General features: G+C 51.5%; 1 protein-coding gene across 3 annotated transcripts in view; it reads left to right on the top strand.

Moving 5' to 3' along the window:
* The window catches only part of Cdgapr (GTPase-activating protein CdGAPr), a 294,951-nt gene that overhangs the window by 128,799 nt on the left and 140,930 nt on the right, over positions 1–25,222 (top strand). For all 3 annotated transcript variants that reach the window (XM_077707302.1, XM_077707303.1, XM_077707300.1), the window contains one exon: positions 11,828–11,931. In XM_077707302.1, the coding sequence (XP_077563428.1) occupies positions 11,858–11,931 (74 nt within the window). In that variant the 5' untranslated portion in view covers positions 11,828–11,857. The remainder of the gene's footprint in view (positions 1–11,827; positions 11,932–25,222) is intronic.

Genomic DNA, 25,222 nt, shown 5'->3' on the forward strand with positions numbered 1-25,222 from the left:
CTTCTTCCCTCGCGTATCTTGCGCGCTCTTCCGCGCTGCCCTCGTCTATGTTTCAGCGGGCGTGGGCGTGTCCCGTTGTGGCGGCGAGCCCTCTGAAAGGTAACGGCCGGCTGGCCGTCGTCGGGTCGTCACGTTCCGCCACGGCTCGCATGTCCCCATCACGGGCTTTCCAGCGTGGCACGAACATTCGCTTAATGGACCCGCTAGTTCCGCGCTTGTAGGAAAGTTTCTGCCGCCCGGGCGCCTGAAGAAACACGTGGTTACGAGTGAGCTGTGTCATTGTTATTGCAGTGCGGTGCCGGCCACCGCCTCTCTCAGTGCAATTGCAGCTCGTATCGACTTGCTCTTCCTGGACGGTAGTCGGGGAAACCCCGTTTCCCTGCCCCGCAGGCCTTGTTTCCGTTTTTTCCCCCTTTGCTCGGATCGATCGTCTCCTGGCACACTAAGCAGAAATCGGAGAGTCGTTGGCTGCAATGTGGTTAGCAGTGCCTATACGTTTCCCTCGCGAGAGAGCTGGATTGCATACTTGCGGTAATGCACCTCCCTCGTTTCGAACCTGCTGTGCTGCTTTGTGTTTTGCCTACAGCGCAGTAGCGAGGAACAAAAGCTAGCCCCGTGCGTGCTAGCTGCACGCGCTTGGAAGAGGTCGTTGAACCCGGGTCGGAAGCTTCCGTGTATTGATTGCTCGGGCGCGTGTTACTCATACAAGGCTACACAGACGCGCGCGGCGGAACTGTACCTTACTTCCCGCTTTAGTGAGGTAGGAAATGACCGTTGTCCTCGTCGCTTATCGCCCGGTGCCACGTTAAATGCTTATCACTCTTCTCTCAACTGCATGCGTTGTTGTCTCCACACAGTTTTCCCTCGGATGACTCACTCGTCTCGCGCTATCGCTCTTGGGGGGCTTTCCCAGCGGCTATTTTTCCACGGAGCGAGAAGTCTCGTGATCATTAGCTCGGCCGTGCGCTATATTTCGCTCGCTGGAGCAACGCAGCATTCAAGGTCTGAAGGCTTCACTTGTGCTGTCGTCAAGGTCCGACGTCCCTTTTACAGTAGATCCTTCATTACGTCACCCCCTCCTCCTGTTTTTTCGTTACTAGGTGCGGCATACACGCAGGCGCAAAAAAAAAGTGGTTTGCGGAGCAGTGGTGCTTTGTATCTTTTTTGCAGTACGGCGCGCTCATCAGAATTATGAATGACGGGCGCGTCGAATTAACACAGAAAGAAGGCAGCTGTCAAGGGCGCGAAGGAGAGCATAAGCGAAGTGGTTCCCCATTTCTTGCGCCTGAAATAACAAATGTTTACATGTTGGCTACTACCCCAACCGTAGGGTACACTTATATTTCCGTTAATGCAGCAGAAAGCGACGCAGAGCACACCCTCCCCGATAGCCGAATCGGTGAAGCATCTTGTAAAGCGCATGCAGGTTTGCGGCGGAATTTTTCCCTGCTCTCGGTTCGAGATTTTTCTCGTTGCACCGCCTAATCATAGCGTTTCGTAGAAGCGGAGTGCACTGCCGCTAGTGACAATACATTCTGCCTCAGTGAAAAACCGTATCATCTGGTGCGGGCCGTGCGGCTTCAATAGCGTTGCCGAAATCGCCACTTGGTCGGAGCAGACGACCTCAGTAAAGTTGAGCCATCATGTGTAATTTTGGTTATGGGTTGACTACCACACCTACACTCGGGACGCTTTCTTTTCACCCCTCCCTATGTCGTCCCTGACGTTCTTTACTGCTTGCTTGCACCTAATACATTTCCTCGCTGTACAGATACGTCTGAATGGACGCGTATGTGTGAGGTTCGCGGTCCTACACTCTGCTTTTTTGTGCGTGCAGCAAAGCTGTTTAGTTCTTATGCTGGGTTTCTATAGCAGCATGTCGCTCCTTTATGATGCAGAGCACAGTGAGTCGTTAACGTTACTCCATGTGCACCGCGCATGACAGTTGAATAGAGAAGCAGCGTAAGTGCCACCGAGCACGAAAAGCGGCTCGTTTTAACTATGCCCTCTCCTTCCGTCGTTTTCAAGAAGGAAGAAAGAAGAGCTGTAAGGGTGCTGGCGGGGCTTCTTCCTGTCTCGACGGAAAAAAATGATGGCACCATTGTTTCGAACGTGCAGGCACGCGACTGGCGGACTCCCCAGGCGCCACTGGCTGCCATTTTCGTGTTTTTTTTCTCGTAGCCGCTTGACTCGGCGCTTGAGCAGTCAACCGAAGAATTGAGATGGATGCGACCGCTGCATCAGTCCTTTGGGCAAGGAAAAGAAATCTCGAAATCTGACAAAGAAAGAATAAAAGTGTGCATAATTCATGTTATTGCGGAGTCAATGCAGCGCCGACGTGGGCGTTTTTTGTTTTTTTTTGTTTTTGTTTTTGATTTCTCGTAGTCTGGCGTACACATTTTACCCAGCATGGGGGAGTAGTGCCAAAGGCCTTGCATTGCGGCGCACGAATTCGCGAGTTTGGCCGCAGTGAGGAGTAGTACAAAAAAGTCCGTATCTATGACGTTTCGGCCACGTCGAAGAGGCACGGAGGGAATATTTCCCTCGCAGTAAGAGCCCACGTAGGCGGGAATGGGCATTCGAACTGTTAGGTCGAACCTCTTGTTTACCTGTATACCGCTTCGGCGCGCGGTTATAACGAGGCGTGCACATGTGAGCGAAATGGTTTAGCGGTTATTGGGACTGGGATCCGGACATTTCGGTGCACGGACATTTCGGTGCTGACAATTTGAGGCATGGGATGTCCCAGGCATTCTTTTAACATTTTAGCTTTAATATTTCAATTCCGTCAGGCGATATGATTTTAAGCTTCGAGAGCCGTACTGCGCGGAACCGAACAGTAAACCGAGGCGAGGAGGAGGAGGATAAACATCTTTATTGAGGGAAAAGGTTGCGTGGACTCTTCAGGAGGCGAAGCATCTGCGCCTAAAACCCCATTTCGATAGTAGATGGTAGCGTTCACGTGAACATTCACGTGAACAGCTCTGATCCTTTAGGTGTTACTGAAGCGCTTTAAGTTCACTTCTCCCAACGCAGCAAGACGCTGCTGCTTTGCGCACTGACGTGTCCTGTATTGAAATATCCGCACCAAAACTTCCTGCACCGAAATGTCCGATAGACCCATTGGGACTATGGCGACACGGAATGTGATAGCGAAGTTTTGGAGAACACCATGCAGTGCTGACAAGGGGCGAAGGCCATCCATTACCCGCCGCCAATGCGACAAGAACTCGTGTTACAAGGATCGGTAACCATGCGATTTTCCGAGCCTGCAAGTCGCCTGTGATATTACGCCACGTTGCAAGACGGCGGATTCAGCCTGCGATACCCTGTACGTATGCGCCCACTCTCTCGTTTGTCCGATCGAGGGCTAGATACTTTCATTCACTGTCTAAATAGCACTATTAGTGGCGTGCAAATGTCAGGGCGCCTCAGTTACCAGCATAATGTTCATTCATTGCAAAAAAGGCGATTATTTCTCTTCGCAATTTTTATACTTGAAAATCGCTACAGGATGGTACTAAACTATAGCGGGCGAAAGTACCTCGAAGGCGCTACACATACCGTCGCGAGCCTATTTCCCAACGAAAATAAGCAAAGTGGGCCGTAAACCAAGCTGTATCCTCTACAATCCTCTGCGAGAAAAAAAATGTTTTGCGCGCTTTTATTCTCCCTTGTTTTTTGCCTGGCATGCATGGCTTGCATCGGCCGTGCCCTATAGCTGAGCTCCAGTGCTCGTCCATCGTGGCCCGCTGTTAACATAATTGGGCCATCCCTGTCGGCGGAGCTCATCTCTTTATAGACGCCGCGAGAATTCGGCGCCTCGCCTTCTCGGCCTGAAGAATGCATGTTCGCGCATTCATGAACAGCCGGCTCGTTGTTTATGGGCGGGGTATACATATATGATTCGCACGGGCCATGCGCGTGCGTGGCCTCTGCCGTGCAACGTGATTAATTTCCGTGGGCGTCCTAGCCCGAGGGCGCTCTGCTGTTTATTTGCCTTTGCTGCATGTACGGACATTGATCGGTAATGGCCGTGGATAACGCGATGCCACCTGGGCGCATTTCTTTATTCTGTGCCGAATATTCTATTCCTTTCTTTTCTCAAAATTGTAAGTCTGGTACTGCTCCGTCATTCCAGCGATAAAAAAAAATAGGCTTGGCTAAATTTCGTGCTTTTCTGGAAAAGGAATTTCGGAGGCCCCGATATTGCCCTATACAATTTGAACACGTTTTTTTCTCATTTCGGCCACACAGGTAGCCCTGAAGTGTCGCGGAAAAGAAAAACACAAATTAACAAAAACACAGCTCTAGTGCCTCGAATAAAACGCATGCTTAAAGCAGAGCCAAGCAGTTCCAATTAATTCATAGGTAATCCTGCGGTACCGGTTCTATTTGTACACAAGTGTTTTTCAAGAAAGCGAATGGTGGCAGCGAAAACTTTAGTTACACCCTGTGGGTTTTTGTTTGCAATAACTGCAGAAAAAATGCGAAGTTTTCAGTGATCACGCGGAACGCCGGATTCGCAACGTCGCACTAATCACGGTATCTGCGACAGTTAGTGCAAGTTAGGTGAGACAGAACGACAGAAGTCGATTATAAATAATTACCTATTACGTGTGTGGCACTTGTACTTTTAAAATCATATTCGCACATGCACATTCGGTGCAAGGAAAGAAAGCAAAGCGGAGGCATCTGCTTCGTTGTTGCCCCACATTTTTTCGCGAGGGGAGGCCTTGCCGCCCAGTTGTCGCCGTGTAGAGCGCTCTGAAAATTAACGCTTTGGTTCTTTGAAACCGGAAGCTTTCTTTGTGGGACCGATGGCGTTCTGTCGAAAAGCCGATGCATTTGTCACCTTAGACCGGTTGGTCGACCGAGAAGCTCTGACAAGATCTTTGGACACCCGGCGCGTGCGTGAAACCGGACTTCCATGTTGTCAACACGGTTACTTGAAAATCGCGAAAAGGGAGCGGAACTAGATAAGACAATACACGCGTCGATCGTAAAGGAAGAAGGAATTGAGGAAGGGAGGAAGAAAGAATGTAGAAGAAAGGCAGGAAAGTTAACCTGGTTAGAGCCTAGTTTGCTATCCTGCACGTGGGAAAGGTGAAATGGGCAAATAAGAGAGAGGAAAAAAAGAGGCAAAGTTGGACCAGACACGTATACCCAGCACTGAGGCACTGACAGTGATTGACACTGGAGGCTCTCAGTCTATAGCCTAGTGTTCAAGTTCGTCGCCCGCAGAAAACGTAATAGTAGATTAGTCGCCTTCCGAGCGGATGACTGAGAAGGCCAGTGGCACAGAATCTTCTCCTCCGAGGAGTACAATAGCATACCTTTATACCTTTATCTCAGGAAACACGTGTCGGTATGCATCTATAGTTCATCTCACAACCTACATGCAGCTATGTGGAGGCTACATTGTTGTCCCCCTCAGGCCGCCTAGCTCACCGCGAAGGAAGCGACAAAAGGCGCCGGGGCCGTGCGGTGCCACTTGCCGAGAGGGGAGAAGGGAGTGTCCTTTCAGGACCCCCTTCACGGCGGATTAGGCGCCCTCAGTGGGCGCACTATTGATAACAATGTAGCCTCCACAGTGCTGCATGTAGCTTATGAGATGAACTAAAGATCATTCGTAGATGCCTCGTTTATTTCAAGTGTGCGAGAAATGTTTGCATGAGTTCGTTCTTCGTTTACGATTAGGTTGTGTGAGGGTTTGACGGTCGATCGGACGCACTTTCAGCGAAGGTTGGGCGCCCTTTTTAGCTTTCGCGCTTCTCTCAAGTTTATTTAGGAATGGATGGTAAATCTTTCTTTGTATTTTTGTGCATGTATACGATTCTGGAAGAACTAGCCTTTAAAAACTCACTCAGCTTCATCGCAGCCACGGAAGACGTTTTTTTTTTTACTTCAAAAATGCAGACAATATGGGAAACTTTCAAATTTCGCGCTACTGTTACGCAAAAAGGCCTGCACAAAAAACATCCCGGGCCATCCATCTCCGCTGACGTGAAACCTGGGGAGGGGCGAAGCATAAGTGTATAAGTGTATTCTTGGTGCCTTAGCGGTTTTCCCAACTGAGATGAAAACGTTGGGGGGCAGAGGTATACAGCTTTGCTGTAAAGGTCTCTCGTCTTTGAAGCACGAAGCTCTCTAACGCGAGGCGTAAATGAGCGTCCCGGGGTTGTTTTAGTTCGCGTTACGTTCTTTAGCGCGGGGCGTAAACGAGTGTCCCGGTGTTATAGGGCCGCGACTACATGAGACGACGCTTACGACGACGGCATGAGACGCCGACACCTCGCGTCCCAGGGGCTTCTCCCCTAACGTAGTTTCCAGTGTGTTAACTAGCGTTAGCATTCAAGTTATGCGATTAAACGGCCCCATGACGAAAATCACCAGTCATGTTTTTTGGCGGTGGCTTTGGTCGGCCGCCGGCAGTAGCACAAACATGATTTATCCGGCCTCGGAGAGAAATCGCCCGAAAGTGGCTGGGGAGCTTTCCACTGCTTCCTGCGTTTTAAATGCAGAGCATTTCAGTAGCTCACGATGTCACCCGCGTTGACGTCCGTAGTCGTTGTCCGCACCCCTCCCCCTACACTATATAAAAGAAAATACTATCCGGCGCCTGGTTTCGATCCCTCGACCCTGCGGGCGGAACGCAATGTACATGGTGCTCTACCCACTGCGCCACAAAGCCGACACAGAATGGGAGGCTACGAACGCGCCTTATACCGTTGACTCATTCAAATTACTGCTGACGAGCGCTCTCTCGTCAGCAGTTGCCACAAGTGCAACGACATTAACGTAACGCGAACTACTTATAACGTCGTGCGCCCCCGGAAATGCTCTGCATTTGATCGTGCCCCTCGCGAGGCGGATGTTTCGCACTTGATCGCACTTCCACTGCTCTCTGCGCATGCGCCCCGTCGCTATAGCAACGGAGGCGCGTCTTCTGCTTCCAGGACGCCGCTGCGCCAAATTGAAACGGGTGGTGAGCGGTGGTGCCGCACGCCGCTCGTCGAAACGCGCCGTCGGAAGCGAGAAACGTCGTCGCCACATCTACGATCGAGATAAATAAATGCAAACGTAAAGCGCCAGACATTCGGCGCATTTACCTCATCCGAGCCACGAACAGCTGATCCGACAATTCGTGTCTCGATATGCGCTGGCTTTGGCTAGGCTAATCAGCGCGGGCATATGAGTTTTTTCTTATTGTTTGTTTGCAGGTTGCGATAGAATTTGTGTCATTCTTACCTGGACAAAGCAGTCTTTTCAATGAATCAAGGTTGTATTTATTCTTCATTGCCACTTTGAAAGCTGCCTTGCAAGTTGCATCCTGCCATTGTTCCGGCACGAGAGAGAGAGAGAGAGAGAGAGAGAGAGAGAGAGAGAGAGAGAGAGAGAGAGAGAGAGAGAGAGAGAGAGAGAGAGAGAGAGAGAGAGAGAGAGAGAGAGAGAGAGAGAGAGAGAGAGAGAGAGAGAGAGAGAGAGAGAAATAAACTACCCGAGAGTGAATGAAGAAACGGCGCGAAGACAGCGTCGGGCCTCGGAAACGGAGAAGGAACGGTCCCGGGTGGAAGATCGGTGTTGGAGACACGGCGGCGAGAGCGCTGTCGAGGTCGGAGCCCCACGCTGGCAGCGTGCCTCGATTCTTTCTCGCAGCCTCGCTGTCTGCCATCCTCCAACCGTGTCTCGTGAAACGGGCGCTCCCTTCGGCAACGCTCTCCACGGGGTCTGTCTACTCACGGGCGTTGGGGGGAGGGGGGGGAAGGGGGGGGAGTCGGCGTGGGGTCGGCCGCGATGCGCACGAAAAAAAAAAAAAAATGAAGGCGAATTTGGCTTCTCAAAGGTGCGCACAGGTGGCGCGTTGGAGTTGTGAAGCTGCGGGTTTTGCGTTCCTCTGGCGGGGCTGCACGCCTGAACCGCTTATGGTGTACATTATACTATAGTGAATTCTCGTTATAACGAACTCTTTTTGTTCAATGTCTTTCGTGGTTCCGCTGCAGTGCCTTCGGAACAAATTATTTCCGCTTTTAAGAAACTTCTCTTATAGCGGTGTCAGTTTACTGTCCTGCAGAATTCACTATATATATAATGAGGTCTTATTGTATATAGGCTTTATCCTCATGCCGAACGCTGCTGTCATTCGCTACGTGTGACTATTTCATCCATGGAGCTCGGTGAATTTTAACGTGTCTTGTGCGTTGGGCTGTGTTTACGCGTGAAGATAACTGTCAACGCTTTGCTGTTCTACTTGAAAATATAAAAACACCCTCGTACCCGCCGCGGTGGCTGAGTGGCTAAGGCGTTGTGCTGCTGAGCACGAGGACGCGGGTTCGAGTCCCGGCCGCGTTTGCCGCTTTTCTGATGGAGGCGAAAAGCAAAAACGGCCGCGTGCACGACATTTTGGCGCACGTTAAAGATCCCCAGAAGGTCGAAATTAATCCGGAGCCCTCCACTACGGCGCGCCTCATCGCCTGCGTTGCGTCGGCGCGTTAAACCTTGCAATCAATCAATCAATCAATCAATCAATCAATCAATCAATCAATCAATCAATCAAACAAACAAACAAACAAACAAACAAACACTCTCGTCAAACGTGTCTTGCGTATCTTTCTCTATCGTTGAATATTTTTCCCTGCGAAGCATTTGGTTGGATTGACCGAGTGGTTCGTCGAGTGAGTCGTCGTCGCCACGTACAAACTGCGCTGCGGGGCCCAGCGCGTCGGGCGTACATATCAAACAAAAAGTGCAGTTTGAATGTCTGCAACCATTTAAAATAGTGCTGTAAGAAACAAGGGAGAGGGAAAATGGCTTCGATAATGCGGGCAAAGACTCGACGCAGGGCATGTGCAGCCAGCCGGCGCCTTTTTAGATGCGGAGCGTCTTATGCTCGGGGGTATGTCCCGCGGCGTCGGCGGTGGTCCGGCGTCCGCACACCACCTGCGCATGCGCCACCGTCGTCATCTTCCCATAGGGGAACCGCTGAAGACGACGAAGAAGGAGAAGAAGACAAAGCTGCGAAGAGGAGGGCGTGTACGTTGCTGTCGCCCCGTCCGCAGCACTTCTGATGATGATGTTGGCAGGATGCCCCTAGGGATTGGCCTAGGGATTGGCCGCATGCTTCGCTTGACTCCGGTTGTGCTTGCGCTTGACTCCGTGATTATTCAGATGAAGTAGGATGGAAGCAACAGCCCCGTCAGTGAGCGTGCTGACGCAATTAAGTAAGAGCATCAGCGCAAACACTAACAGACCTTTAGATACCACTTCAATCTCGTCTCACTCGCGTATATACGCATGCAATAAGGAAAATTACACCCATCTCCCCGAAGGGAACCATGAGTAGGATATATGAGCATTACGGGGTTCACTACATTTCCACCAAATTTGGCTAACCAACATCACGGAAACGCAAACGAAACCCCCGTGACGCTCCGCATCCTACTCATGGTTCCCTTCGTGGAGATGGGTGTAATTTTTTTGGTGTAACTGTCCGTTCAAGGAATCGAAACTCCTGAAGAGTTTCCGCACCGCTCTACAACTTGGAGATTACAGTTTATTCAATAGCAACTGCATCGGCATGGGCTACGTATTGTCGCAAAGTCGCAGCTTAGTTTGCTCGTTCCCCACTTTGCGAGGGAAGCACGTTGCAATCGTTTGAAAACGGCTTGGATGGGAGACGGGCTGTCCAGCCCAAGTGCCTCAGTTAATCAATGAAGACCGCCGGTGCTTGCGTTATTGTTGTTGCATAGCCTGCGTGGCTTCTTTGTGCTGGCCTGGCTGACACAATTGTTCGAGGGGTGATGGGAGCCGTCGCGAGGATGCTTTCTGCCTTTCATCGTTTGTCTGGGAAAGCTGGGATGCGCATCTAGCGGATCAAAGGTTGTCAATGTCCTTTTGCGCCAAGCCACACCTTTGTTGTCCGAGCGGCGCCGAGGGTGCCTTGTGACGCTGGCGGAATGCTCTCTAGTTGTGGGGGCTAATTACTGCATTAGCGCGTGCGAGGCGTGGGTGCGTTCTGGTCAGTGGAGTTACGCTTGCTCTGAGGTCATTCGAAGGGTCACCAACTATGAATAGAGAGAGGCGCGCCGCCGCGTTGGAGAAGTTGTACAGTACAAGGTACCCAGCGAGGTTCAGGTTCGATATGGGTCGAGAGTGTCGCCACGAAGGCGGAGATATGTGACGAGGGAGTGACAACTTATTGTCACGAAGCCAAGGACGACGCAGTTGTCTTGAAGGAGAAACAAGTTTATTGGAGCGAACTTGTGCTCCCCTAACAACTCAAAAGAATACAGAGGCGGCGAAGCAGCGGTCAACAAAGTGACTTGCGTCGGCGAGCGTCGCAGAATCGAATGCCAAATGCTCTGCAGGCTTTTTATCTTTCGGCGCGAGTGTTTCTGGAACCGTCGATTGACATCCAGAACATTGTAGATCACTGTCGATTATTCTGGGCTAGCGACGTTAGGGCGAAACAGTTTGCTTAGCTGAATGTGATAGCCCGTGCGGCATAAAAATAAAGAATGGAAGACGCGCTTTGCTTGGAATGCGATAACACAGCCGGGCGTGGCCCGGCAGTAAAAACAAACAATAAATAAGCAAACACATACATGGTTCGCGGCATTATTTTGTAATGTGCGCACCGTGTTGACCAAAACAGAACTTCGTCGGCGTGGGGCATAATTTTGGCCCGCGTCATATGGACAGTACTTTAGAGAGGCCGCCCGAGGGTCGATAACCGGCGCTCAGAGTAGCTATCAGTAAGTTGATTTTTATTAGTTATATGCTTGTGCTTTGATGAATACGTTGGGGTTTGAGTAAGAATGGGTCGCGTGATTAGAATGGATCGCGTGATTGTGTAGAAACCCTTGGTTGTTGTTGATGTGGCCAATCAGCGACCCAGTGTGTGTTAGAATGCCATCCTCACACTCTTTTGGGATACGCCCTGGAGGCGTGGTTTTTGTGTAATAAAACTAAAATGTTTGGTGTTTTGGGGAGTCGATCGAACGAGGGCAGATGCCGGGAGACCCTCTTGAGTTAAATATGTTTAGCTAAGTGCATTTAAGTATATCTCTATTTTCTTGTAAATTGTGTAAGTTCGTTAATTGGTGAGTTTTGTATTGTAACCAAAGGTCGTCGTCTGCAGATTAAAAGAGAGGTAACCTCGGCCATTGCGTACTTCATCGCTGGGCCGAACATGCTATTGTATCGGCAGGCCAAAACCGGTCGCTACAGTATATGTGTCACTAACGCGTGTATTGGTACTTCGGGGGTCTCGGATGTAATTTTTTGCGTCTGGTTTTTGATGGGGGCAAAACAACGAAAGGAGATCTCGGTCAGTGTGCGATTTTCTTGCACTGGAAACAATGTGCTCCTGATAGCCTACACTAACCCGAAGCCCTGACGAGATGCACAATCGCGATCACGAGAAACCGTGATGGCTGAGTGCACAATACAGTGGCGTGACACAGTGCTGTCTCACTTGGGAACCATCCCTGTGGTCGTGGAGGCGCACGTCACTAACGGATTCACGAAGTGCGCGCGTATGTTTGCATGTTCATGAATGCACCGACCACCTGCCGTCGTATACTCCATATTCCTACCAACACCTTCGGAAGGGAGTGCGATTTTTAGGTTGCACCTTCACACACAAAAAAGGCAAAAAAAAATGTGAAAAGGAAAGATGGAAGGGAAAGATATGCGAGCTTCTCGACGTGACACAACGTTTCGAGTTTAGCGCGCGCGCATGCTGTTCTTCGCCTTCGTGTAGCTGCTGCCTCGGGCGTGTCGCCGCCGCCGCTCACGCCTATCCTGCCTGTTTCTGTGTGTGCAGGGTGGCGGCATCTGCTCGGTGACGGACGGCATGGAAAACCTGCGCGCCCAGAATCCCACCGTGTCCTCCTCGCCCGCCAGCGTCCGCATCAAGGACATGCCGCGGTGAGTCCTTCCCATCCTCCGTTGCGTTGCCGAGGGCTCGAGGACCGTATACCTGTGTCGGCCACTTCAGAGCCTTCTCACCTAGTTTTCCAGTAATTAAACCTCTTAGATTTCATAAACGAAGTCACTTTAGAATGAGCCACGACACTAACACCACAATAAGCCGTTCGGCCGCGGGCTTCGGAATTTTTACAGCGGATCTGTTATAGGCTAAATTCTGAGCAAAACTGCAGGCGACGACTAGTTGCGTACAAAATGGTCGCGTCGGCAAAATTCAGTCTTGCGGCAAATCCAATTTTGAAGTGAATGCTCAGTGAAGTCTCAGTCTAAGCATCTTGAACAATAAAATTCATTCTGAAATCGGCGGCCCGGACGATAGTTAGGTTAGGTTAGGATAGGTACAGCCTTCGCTGGCCATGTACGACGACCAAACCGCTCGTCAATTTGGTCATCAAGCACAAACGAGTGGGACTTCACCCATCTTGTCGAGTATCTGTATCGTAAGCCCCGAACACTGGAATACCTTAAATTGGGAGGAGCCACACGAAAGCTGCAATAAACTTAGGTTAGGTTAGGTTAGGTACAGCCTTCGCTGGCCATGTACTTTATTAGTTTTATTAATTTATCCCCCCCCCCCCCCCATTTTTTTTTTCTTCTGAGCGGTGGTTAGGGAATGAGGTGGGAAGGTGTAGGATCACTCATTATGTCAGATTGAACGTCGGATTACAACAGTGCGCTGTTTTTTTTTTTCGACTGGCCTGGGCTATAGTGGTTTTGAACAAAATCTCGTACCGCTAAAGAGTCGGTGAACTAAAAGAAAAAGAAACGAAAGTTGAATGCCAGTTAATGCGAGTGGTAGCGCTTGAGCGGGAGTGGCGCCTCTGGTTTATTCTTGGGTGTCTTTTTATTTATATTAGTTTAACCCAAACTTCGGGGTCCACGAACTCGCGTTGAGCTCGGCGTCGTTTACGCTGCTATGTAGCTGGACGAGCGCGACGCTATGCATCGATATCGGTCGAAATACTTGGCCCGTCCATTCTCTAAAAGTAGCGTGAGACTTTGCAGCCGGTAGAGGCCATTCACTGCTCAAACACGAGGAGATTAGGGCAGGTAAGCCGGAACTCGGAGAGATACGGACGTACACCACGGAATCTTTGCGTTGCACCATGTGTGTCCGCATCTCTGACGTCCGTGTTTCCCATTGCTCAATCGTCGTCACGTTATGTATTGCCTACGTGCTCAGAATGCTACCCGTGTATCCTGCACGGTTACTGCGCTCTCCATTGGCGCACACAGCAGTCGCTGTTCGTAGGAAGCCCGACGTTCCTGGGCGTCCGTCGCCTGGCAACAAATACTCGTTTTTCTTGCTCGTGCAGCACTTTCTCCCCGTGACCTTGATTGACAGGCGTCACACTCTGGCAGAACGACATACGCTTTTTTTTTTTTTCGGAGAGGGACTTCGTGCTGTCGCGCTCGAGATGATGAACAAACGTTTATGAAAGAGCGCAAGGGTAAAGGGAGGGGGTGTGGTCATAAATTAAAAAAAAAAAGCATAGGGATCACCAGGTAAATGAGGGGTTACTTCGCAGTCAGAGCTGCTAAGCTTAAAGCGCGGCACGTCGTCTATGTACGTCTTCAATGTGTACTCTCAAGGTTTGCCTTCACGGGGTCACGGTCGACCTTCGCAAAGACAGTACACCCAGCTGGCCTTGCGACGCAATAAACGAAGCTGCCTTCCCGGCAGATGTTCCGAACGCAGATTAGCGTGACACTTGGTCTCGTTGGTCGTCGAGGCTTTTTTTTACAGGCTAAAAAGCCGACAGCGGCAGCATCACCACAGCGGCAGCACCACAGGCAGCAGAGGCTTTCAGCCCGGCTGAAATTGGCTTGGGCGCGTTTCTCTTTCGCCTACTGCTGACTGTCGGGGCGGACGCGCTGTCAGCGCGCGCTCCGTCGCGTGCTCTGTCGCTGCGCGCGCTGCCGATCCATCCTGCTGTCGCCGACTCCGGCTGGCCACCCGGGCGCTAGCTGCGAGCGTCGGGGAGCGCACTTGGGCTGCCCGAGTGCCTCGAACCGCTCGGCCTTGGGCGCGGTGCTCGATTTACTACGCCCCGCGCTTGTTTTCCGCTAGACAGATGCGCGCGCTGTGCTCTCCAACAGCGCCGGAGATTGCGCGGGTCGCGCTGCTGAGGCCTTGCCTTGTCTCTAACGGCGGCCGTTAAATGGCGAGATTTAGAATCACGTCGGAGACTCGGAAGAAACAGAGGCGGGGTCCCGTGGCGGAAGCGCCGAGTTTGGTTTAGCGCTGACGAAGTCAGTCCGAGCTTGCAAAACCCACGCACTTGGGTTTCTGCCTGCGCAAGCGCAATCACAGGCCTGGCTCGGGTGGATTTCGAGCGCTACAATTTTGCTCGACTCAGAGGAGCAGGTCTCTATAATGCCGTAGCGCGTGAAAAAAAAAAAAAAAAAATTCCTTGAAACACGGCTTTGTGACAACGCCTATGGGCTGGATGCGAATCGAGCCAAGTCTATGTAGGGAGTCGCCAATATATTAATAACTGCTAGTTGCCAACGCGTACTGCATTTATTTCAAATAAGGCCGGCCTTTTTTGTGTGCGGGCATGGGCCCTTGCCACACGCAGGCAGTGCGACTAGCCGAAACCAACCAGTCACCCGTAACTCGCTTGATGGCAGCATTGGGCGTAGAAGCGTTCTAGGTGCAACAATTTCAGCCAAACAGCCAAGCAGCAAGTGTTCTGTGTCTGTGGAACTGTTAGCCCTCAGTGTACGGGTTATTCGTCCGGCCTCGCCATTCCTTCCCCGTCCTATATACCGTCGTATCGGGAGCGCCGAGCTGTCGCGCGGACCTTCATCGCGACGCGGCGGCTTGACGACTTCGGTGCGTGCCACGGCGGTGTGTGTGTGTGTGCACTGCGTGTCGAGTCACCGTTCGTTCCCAGCGCTGACGTACGTCGCGCTCTGGCCTGTCTCCGGTGACCTTGTTCCCCCGGCGGGGCTTTTTCTTTGTGCGTACCGCTTGTCGTACGTCCGCCGGCGCTCGTCACGCGTTCGCTTCCGCTGCTGGCCCGTCGTTTGCACGAACCGTCGTCGTCCCCTTGGGCCGGCGGCCTGCGTGGGACACGATTGCCCTTCTTGCGCGATTTGTTTGCCGTGCCGTGCGCGCCTAATGGGCCTTTAAAAGCTCGCGGGCGCCCAGCGCTGCCCACTACTGTCGGTGCACCGCAGGGTGACCTTGTCTCTTCGTTGACAGGTGCGTGACCAGTAGGCGTATGGCGCCAACCTCTTGTTGGATATGTCAGGTCGGCGCAGGAGCTAACTCGAACGTCAATACGTATATGGCACGCATTTGCTTGGGATGAGACTCGCGTGACTTCGGGGCTACGCAGGAAGCTAGCGCGTATACGTGGACGGAAGTTCCGGCCTTCTGTGCGTACACCAACACCGGACGCATCCGTGGTCGTGCACTGCGGCCCTTTTGGCTAACTGTCATGGTCGAACGCTTTGCTTTGGCCAGTGCGCAGTGCGCCCTTCGATTCCTGGGAATTCGAGATTGGTTAGTGAACGGCTTGTGCACCCTCCAAGTACCCGTTTTGTTGTGCGTGTAAGCAGGGCCGCTGTCGCGGGGTTATCCGAAAAAATTACTCTTAGTTACTCCGAATGGGAATCCTGCTGGTGCCTTCGCAGGTACCAGTCACTGAGTGTTGTTCTGGCCGAGTTTGCGAGTGCTTTTTTTAGTCGCGGGTTCCTGTAGCGTGCTGACGCGTTGGTCCCTGGATCGATACCACTGACGATGCAGGCAAGCTAGATATCGAAACTCGTTTTACTTTCCCCTTTGTGGTTCCCCTCTCTGGTTACTCTCGTCCTTGATGTGAACGCCAATGCCGGAGGGGTGGTCAACAAGAAAGAAAAGGTTGTGGGGGCGGAAACGACACCGCCATTTGGAGGTCAGTTCATCAGAATTTAGAGGGCTCCTCCTCTGGCTACCCTTCGATGAAACGATAGTCTTCTCGCAAGGGTTTCCATTTGCCACCCTCGCCGACTGGACTGATGGACACTTTCACTCGAAGTAAAAAAGAGCGGTCCCAGCGTGATGCCCTTGCCGCCGCACTTAAGGGAGAAAGTCAGCGGCAGTCGCTCTAAGTGCGAGCACCCGCCACATCGATTTAGCTAAAATAAATTAAATCTCGCGTGAAGGGCCGCCGCGCCGCTATACGGGGGAAACGTCTTGACGTTTGCAGGACGAAAAACAAAACAGAAACATCAAACGGGAGTTGTTTCTCTGCTTTGTGCGAAAAGTACCCCGCTGCACTGTCGAACTTAGGTGGAGCCAACGTTTTTAGATTAGGTCAGTTTGCAAACTGCGCCTCGAGAGGCGGTACCATTTTGTCGCCATTCCGACAGGTGGCGCTGGCGTTGCGTTGAGATCTAGTTTGAGGAGCGAGGCTCGCCCCGGCCATGTGTTTTCGCTGTGCTGTTGGCGCTCGCCTGCTCGTCACGTCTGTATTAACGTATTAGCTCTGTGCTGTCATCGTGCATACATATTTTAGTGGATCTCTGAAGTGTCGGTGCGGTTTGTTGACGTCCTGCGCGCCAGGCTGCCGTTCGGGGTATGCTTCGGAAGCGGCCAAGTCCGTGCAGCGGCATTTCTTCAAAGCGCCCAAGGGTCCTGACGGATTGAAGGCGTGGGAAATCGCGATTCCGCGGAAAAACTTCAAGGTTACGCCATAAACATACGTTTGTGACATTCATTGTGAGCCTTCAGACGTCGTCAACTTTTACGAACACGTCGTGAACGGTCAAACTGTAAGGATACCGTAAGGCAGGTGGACTCTGAGAGACCGGACCGCGCGGCACCCCGTATTTTCCCTGACATACCTGAGCATCTTTCGCCACCAAAGACGTCAAAGTCATGCCGAAAACCATCCAAATGGATGACAGTGGTTCCCACCTATGTTGCGTCCTGCCAAAATGATGGGCTTTTGCGCGAGGAAACTGGCGTAAGTGGCGCGAGCGGTGTAGAAAGCGCCGATGTCAGCACGTACGTTGGGAACTGCATGAGTTGTGGTTCGCAGTTATGCAGGAATTCAACAAATGTCCGACATTTCAATCGTAGAATGTGAAGGCTTCGTCTGGCCAGGTTATCTTCTACAAGCTCGAACATTCTGGGTGCAATTGTGCTGATTGAGAAGGGTGCAGTAGTCGGGCAAAACTTGTCGGATGAAGTTAATTCAAGAGGTTTACTTGTACCGCCGTGTAGCTACAGCGATAAAAATGGGAATATTCACCCTCAGCTGTCAAGGCAGAAGAATGTAGCAACATTTATTCGCTACATTGTTGCCTTAAAGATCAGCCCTTGGAACAAATGTTACCTGTTTCCAGATGTTTCATCCGCAACAACTGCCGTGAAAGGGCATGCGGTGTGTGTGGCACAACATATTCACGGTGCTGTCAGATCAGATCCCTACCCGGCGCGGTGGCTAAGGCGCCGTGCTGCTGGGCGCAAGGACGCGGGTTCGATTCCCGGCCACGGCGGCCGCTATTCTGATAGAGGCGGAAAGCGAAAACACCCGTGCGTTCGAGATTTCAGCGCATGTTAAAGATCCCCTACGTGGTCAAAATTAATCCGGAGCCTTCCACTACGGCACGCCTCATCACCTGTGAAGCGTCGGCGCGTTAAACCTCTTATAAATAAATTAATCTGACTAGTCAAAACTGAGAAGTGTTGCCTATCTGTAGATTGCAAAAAGAAACGAGCAGGAAAAATCAACGCAGAAGACAGCATAAGCGATGGCTCAGCGGAAAAACTAAACGCTTTAAAAAATCGGCATAAGCAGGGCCACAAGAAGATAAGTGAAGCCTAACGCTTTAAAATATCGGCATATCAGGACTACAAGAAGATAAATGAAAGTGTCTGTGACCCTAACAGATAGTCCATCAGATTTACGAACCAACAAAAAAGAATAGCAGTACGACAAACATTCTCATCCGAGAAAAAACGTTTATTTCTTTTAAGAAACCACATTTATACCTGTCAAGGAAATAAAAAAAAAACATTGGTTTAATAATTGGTTCAGTTTTCTTTGTTAACAGCGAAGCTGTTTAACAAATCATAATTTTTCGTGTCCGCAGTTAAAATACCAAGAATTTGCTGAGCGCGTGCACGTGAGCGCGCACGTCAGCACTTGGTTTCCAATCGGCTCACTTGATCAGTTTTGTTGGGGTTGTAAATATGTTCTTGTGAAAACGTACCTACTGCATTTGCTTCCACAGCATAAATAAAAATGTCGAGGCGCCTTTTCTTGATTCCAAGTAGATGGCTGACTATTGTAGGCTTTCCCGCAGTTTCAGAAGTGTAAGACGTGTTCGGGTATGCTTTAAACATTATTGAGCTATAAGGGATCCCGTACTGGGGGAAAATAAATGAAAAAATAAACAAATGGAACGGGAAGCAGCCGAAGACAAGCGGACTGTGCAGTGTTTGCCTTGTCTTTTTTTTTTTTTTTCTTAAAGGAGCCATGAAGAGAAAATGCAACTTCGTTTAATTTGAAAGAACTAAGATTCAGTATCCCACTCAGCTCCATTATAGCCACAAAAGATGTTTTTTAACGAAAAAAAAGCAAGAAGTATTTAAAAACTTTCAAATTTTGCGCCACAGTGACGTGTTATGAGCAAGAATGACGTCATACGGGCCAACAATAAAACATAATTTTCAGTGCGTTAACTGCATGTTAGCATTCATGTGATGCGGTCAAATGGAACTAGAGGCCCCATTACAGACGTCCAGTCATGTGTCGTCGCGACAGGTCAGTTAGGCGGCCCCCAATCGCACAAACAAGGTTCCGTGACGTCACAGAAAAGTTGCGGGAAATTGGCTAGGGGGTCGCGACTGCTTCACACGTTTTCTTTAATATCTCCGTTATTTGTTCGAAGATTGCGATGATATTGGTATCATTGTTATCGGGACTAAGCAGTATTTCTAATAAACCCAACTTGTATTTTGTCTTCATGGCTCCTTTAAGTACAGCTTGTTTCTCGTTATAATGTCGGTAAAATTGTAAACCCTCAGTCACTTAAGCGTTAGAGTAGAGCGAATTTTTATTTCGCATGTCAAAGAAGAACATTAACGGTGTGCGGTGGTCGTTCACCGGCGCCTTTCCAAGCAAGGAGTAGCAGACGACGCGCCGAGACCGATCTCAACGCTACCGCAGCGCCACCGCCTGGTCGGCGACAGCACCGGCCCGCGCCGCGGTGCTTGGAAGGCCGCGCTCTTTGCCAACTGACCTAATCTAAAAACGTTGGGTGGAGCGGACTTGGTCATAGTCGCTTGGCCCCCCTCCTGTGAATGTGATTCTTTCTGTTCTTCTAGAATGGCGCTTGATTGTTCTTCCCCGGCAGGGTCGGTACGTCGGCGCTAGCGTGTTCCCGTCTGGCAGCCTCGCGGAATGTCTAAATTAATCAGGCAGTTCGCTCACTGCGGCACTTTCCTCGCAGTCGTTTGGGAAGGAAGCCTCGTTTGTCGTCGTCGTTAATAGCGCCACTCAAGGCTGCGCGAATTAGCGAGGGCGCTCCTGCCGGCAGGGGCCCAGGTCTGCGCCAGCGCAGGAGTGATTGGCCAGGCTTGCCGCGCAACAAAAAGAAGGAAAGGAAAATGACAAGTGCGCGGTTTCCTGGCCAACGAGTTTCCGTCGCCCGCAAAACGGAGTGGCCCCGAGCGCCTCCGGGACGCGCCGGCGAACATAATCACCGTCTGTCTGCGTTGCAGCGAGGGTGGCAGCCTAGGGGGCGTCCCGTGCCCGCGGTTGTCACATGCCGCGGAAAACTGCGTTCGTTACTCACGCGTGAGAACCTACGGAATCGCGTCTCTCTCGGCATGGGCGTAGTAATCCCACTGCTTAGACAAATACTGGTTCAGTCAAAAGTATACGAAGCATGGGTTGGATAATTTAAGAGCGTTTCTCCGTCATGTGCCTAGCCTAGAAGTGAATTAAAAAAAAATCGTAAACTAAAATCCGCCATCTCGAACGGAATTTATGCTGACAGTTGCCTAGGTTTATAAGTAGCACAAGTTTCGTGAGTATATTAGATTCACGAACAATTGTTCCGTGTACTTTTGATTGAATCTGTACTCCGGGTACAACAGTCCAGGCGAAAAAAAGTGTCCGTGTCGCGCGCAGAGTTGTGATGTGAGCTTCTAGAAAACTTCACCGTGCGACTAGAACGGGTTGCAGCACGTGCGACTCCAAATGGAAGCCTGACAAAGGAAGCTAGAGCAGCTGCTGCGTTATTGGCGTCGCCGTGTCCGACGCGTACTTTAGCGTCACTTTTCCCATATTTTTTTTTTTCTCCGCCGGCTGTTTTAGGGGCCAAGCCCCTTAGTAGCTCGGGATGTGGGCGTCTCCCGTCGTCGTCGTCGTCGTCTCGTGTAGTCACGGTACTGAAACACTGGGACACTCGTTTACGCCTCGCGCTAGAACGCTTCGTGCTTCAAAGACACGAGACTTGTACCCCAACGGTTTCATCTCTGTTGGCAAAAAAACGACAAGGCGCCAGGTTTCACGTTGGTGGAAATGGCCGGGGAGTTTTTCGCGACGCACGTCTCACGCTCAACTGTCTCCAAAAGTTATCCGTGTGATGGGGGCAGACGCATACGGGTAGCGGATGTCACGCTTGCTAATGGCAGCGTGTCTAGCTAGCCGCGACTTCTTTGCGCTGTCCAGGGATCGAAATGCGGAGAAGTGTTAGTTGCCCGGCGTGTATACGGTTCTTAAAGAGAGTGCGCAAAAGAGCTAAAACAGTCCCGTGTGGGCTGTTGGGAACATTCAAGGAGAAAGTGCAAGAAGAGGTTAGTCTTCAGGATATTCATTTTTATGCTCACTTCATTCGTAGGCGGACCTGTTTCTTGCCTGCCATAGCTGAATCGTTCATTTAAAGCGATCCTTTGGACATGTTTTCTATGTTTCGGCAATCAGTATGCGTAAGTTTGCTCGCCACAGTCTGCGGGTACGTATACCTCGCAGCATGTCCGGTTCGCTCACTCAAGGGAACGCGTTTCGTTGCGTAGAGTGTCATAAAGACGGTGTGCAAGGTCCTATAAGTACGCCAAACAGCGTTATTTCAGACCACTCGAGAACCAAGTAGTACCATCTCAGTGTCAGTAGACTATTTCTGGCAGAGAGAGAGAGAGAGAGAGAGAGAGAGAGAGAGAGAGAGAGAGAGAGAGAGAGAGAGAGAGAGAGAGAGAGAGAGAGAGAGAGAGAGAGAGAGAGAGAGAGAGAGAGAGAGAGAGAGAGAGAGAGAGAGAGAGAGAGATCTTCAATTAAAAAAGGGCTGTGTCGTGTTGTCTCGCTTCAGTCTTCGTCCCCCCCCCCCCCCTTTTTTTTTTTTTGTGCAGTTGAACCCTAACTAAGACTGCTTCCTTCTAACCTCCGCGCCTTTCCCTCAGCCCGGAAATCTCTCCTCGGGCATGTGCCATAGTTATTGTACCCGTGTGTCTGCTGCCATCCCCGTAAGCTTCCTGTAAGGGAGGAAGTTTCTCTCTTGAGGCTTCGCGCTGCGGTGGCCCTCGCACCCCTTGTCATCACCTCGACTTAAGGACGTGTCCTAAGTGTTCGGCTTCGTCGGTTCAGGTGGGTGCTAAGCACCCGGTCTTCGGCTTGATGCACCGGATGACTACAACCGCTGGGTGCAGAGCAGCGAGTGTTACAAGCCTCTAGGGAGCTCAGACCGCACTATGCGCTTCCTTATAGAGCTGTCGTGCCACTACAGCGCTATTCTTGACTTCCTTATTACCTTTTATTTGTATGTCCTGCTCCTTCTTCTCCTTTAATGCTGCTTCCTTTACGTCTTCATTCATACGCCACACGGCAAAACCCCGAAGCAGATTGCGGCCGTTTTGACTGGTACACGAGCAGCACAAGCTGCTACCTTTGTCTCGGCGTGCTGGCGACACGGCTGCTCGTTGCGCGCACGATCTTCTTACCTGCGATCACCGTGTACGTGTTCGGCGACAGCTCCACAGTACAATGCTCCGCCTTGTCTGCGCGTACCGTAGCGGCATCGCGCTCGGACTACCGCGCCCACACAATGGGGCCACAACGGTGGCTCGGCTCAGCTGCCGCCGAGTGCTCACGGCTTCCTTTTCCCCATGCGCGGTGTCAGCCTTTTGTTCCTTCGTCTTCCGTAGCGACACGGTCGCCGCCAGCGGATCGGTTCGCGCCGAATCCCGCTGCTTGGCTGGCCGCCGGCGGATCGGAGAACCGTCGCCTTCTGTGTGTGCGGACGTGAAAGCCACTTGGCGGAACATGCTGCGTCGCGTGTAGTCGTGGAATTAAATTAATTTTCTCAGCGTCATTTAGATCCCCTGAGCTGCTGTAGTTCGACTGTACACCTGGGTCCTTCCGAATGGTGAAAAGCTATGATGGCGTGCTGTAAAAATGCTTACACGCTTTATAAAGAGCTTTAAGGCAGAAAAATAGACGTGGCGTCAAAAGTAAAATTGCCGCGACTTCTTGGTCTCGAACGGTTATCATTACCGAGCTCTTTCGTATAGCATGTCGCGAGTGCCGGGGTGGCGTAGCAACTCAAAATGCGCGTTACCACTAAATTTCGTGATTTCGGCGCTTTGTTCAACTTCGTGACGCACCTTCGCTGGCACGGCTGTAAAGACGCGTGCTCTGACAGTCGGTGAGTGCAAACTGAACATTGAATTCGAATACAGTAAAACCTCGTCACAACGAAGTCTTCGGAACAGAAAACTGGCTTCGTTATGAGTGATACTCTGTTTAAAGCGTCTATAATGTGCTCTATACCTATCCGCATGGCAGTTGGGGCGGTAAAAAAACTTCGGAAAAAGCGCTTTCGTTGTAGCGAGGGCATCGTCCATTCGTTAACGCGTTGTCTCGGCTGTGGTCGTCCCCTGTTAGACTTGCTCCGCGCCAAGCTCACCGCTGGGCTCTGAACGCGTTTCGAGGTCCTTGCAGCCGCGGCATGGCGCACCTGCGTGGGTGCCCGATACTTTGTGGGTGGTGCGCGGCAATTAGCGCGTCATCGTGATTGTCGGTGACTGGACGGTGCCCACCTGCTGCCGCCGTAGCGGAGTGCGCGCGTCACGCCAGAAGTTCCCTCCTCCTCCTCCTCCCCGGCATTTCGTGAACGTCATCCCTTTGCGGGGCCAACCCCTTTCACCGGGCCTGGCGCACCTTGATAAGCAGTTATGCGCCGCACACCCGCCTATGAGCCTTATTGGCGTTCGCTCGCGCGTATCGGCGAAAGTGCACCATGGCGTGCTTGGCTCTTTTTGTTCGCCTTTTCTTGGCGAGTCAAGCGTCGTGTGTCGACAGCGGCCGCGCCCGTTTGGGCTTCGGTTCGCGGGATCATACACGAGTGATATCGTGTTGGATGGAACGAATGCGTAAGGACCACCTTCGGCTCCCCCCCCTCCCTCCCTCCCTCCCTCCCTCCCTCCCCCCCCCCCCCCCTCTCTCTCTCTCTCTCTCTCTCTCTCTCTCTCTCTCTCTCTCTCTCTCTCTCTCTCTCTCTCTCTTTCTCTCTCTCTGCGTGTGTGTGCCAATTGTTGATTTGTTCTGTTGTCTTGCTTGCGTGTGTCAGAGTGGCCGGTTTTAGTAAGGACTTGTCTTGGAAGAGATTAAACTGTTTAATGACAGGAAAACTGATTACATTGCGTTATAGGATGGGGAAATAGCACTGAAACGTCCGTCGCGATGCGCGGCGGTGGGGCGACTCCCCGCGCACGAAGTTCAGTTTACCCTCGCAAGCGAGGGTCCAAAATCCGAAACACACGCACACAGCACGTATAAACGCGGGCGCCGCTCGGGGCCGCGTGAGGGTACATATAAACACTGGCGGTGACTCGGGGAGGCGTTGGCGGCGTAAGCTGTGGCGGTGTCGTATACGCTGCAGGGCCGTCTTCTCCGCTTTCCGTTCGTTCTTCTATTTTCTTTCGTTCGTCGCCCCCAGCGAATTCTTCGTAGCCCCTGACACGACCTCCCTTTAGAAGGATCTGTCCCCAGGTCCTTCACCGAGTTGGCGCCCGATGGAGCTATCCGCGAGCTCTGTGGGGTAATTGATGCGCTCGTAGTATGGACGCAACTGTTCCACGTTAACAGTTTTATCACTTGGGCCTCCGAGGTTTCCGATTCTCTTGATGCGCACCAGGTTTTCGCCAGCAAGGTCCGTGATTTCGTAGGGACCGTCATATCGTGGGTCGAGTGTCCACTTTCTGGCTCCAATAGAACACAAAACCTTGTCTCCTACGTTGAAATTCGGAGGATCCCTTCTCGCGTCGTATCGTCTCGTAGAGTATGCTTGGCTCTTCTGTAAGTTTTCTTTAGCTTCTTTGCGTGCCATCGCAAGCTCGTGAAGCCGTACCGAGTCTTCAATGTCATTTCTGACGGAGCCAATGTTCAGCTCACCGGGTAGTCTCGGCTGGTATCCGTGCATAAGCCAGAATGCGCTGTACCCTGACTGCTGTGTCTTTGCAACGTTGATGGCAAACACTGCGTCTGCAAGCAAACGATCCCAGTCGCGCGTCTCATTGAGCAGCTTTCTGAGAACTTGCTTTAATGTTGCCACCATTCTTTCGACGAGACCGTTGGCCTGAGGCCAGTAAGGTGGCGTGTTGACGTGTTCGATGCCGAGTCGTTTGTGAAGCGAAGCGGTCTTCTTGTTCACAAATCCTCTGGCTTGGTCGGTGATTATTACCTCTGGGACGCCGAAACGTGGAATCCATCTGTTGAGTAGATAATCAATGTAGTATGTCGATGCCGTACTTGGCACTGCTATTGCATCCATATAGCGTGTCGCGTGATCGATGCATACCAAGACGTAACCCTCGTCTTCGCTGTCATTAATTGGACCAAGGTGATCCAAGGAGATAACAGTGTTGGGGTCGTTCGGAATTTCTCGTGGGTGGAGGCAGCCTTGATTTCGTTTTGTTCTGGCGTTTATAGTCTGGCAGGTATGACAGGACTGAACGTATGTCTTGACATCCTTTGATATGGAAGGCCACCAATATTTGCGTTCGATGAGGTCCTTCGTTTTCGTTGCGCCGAGATGTCCGTTACTGTCGTGGAAAATCTTCATGACAGTGTCGCGCAGAGCTCCCGGTACAATAATTTTCTTCGATGAACGCCCCTTGTTGACGATTTCTTTGGTCAGAATGCCGTCGTCCATCTTAAAAGCGCTGTCCCGTCTCTGGCTGTCCTCCGTGAACCTGCGGCAGTCCGCGTCCAAAGCTTGGAATTTCCGCAGC

The sequence above is a fragment of the Haemaphysalis longicornis genome, unplaced genomic scaffold (genome assembly GCF_048455015.1).
Source record: "Haemaphysalis longicornis isolate Haplotype H1 unplaced genomic scaffold, Haemaphysalis longicornis Haplotype H1 scaffold_4, whole genome shotgun sequence".
Classification (NCBI taxonomy): domain Eukaryota; kingdom Metazoa; phylum Arthropoda; class Arachnida; order Ixodida; family Ixodidae; genus Haemaphysalis; species Haemaphysalis longicornis.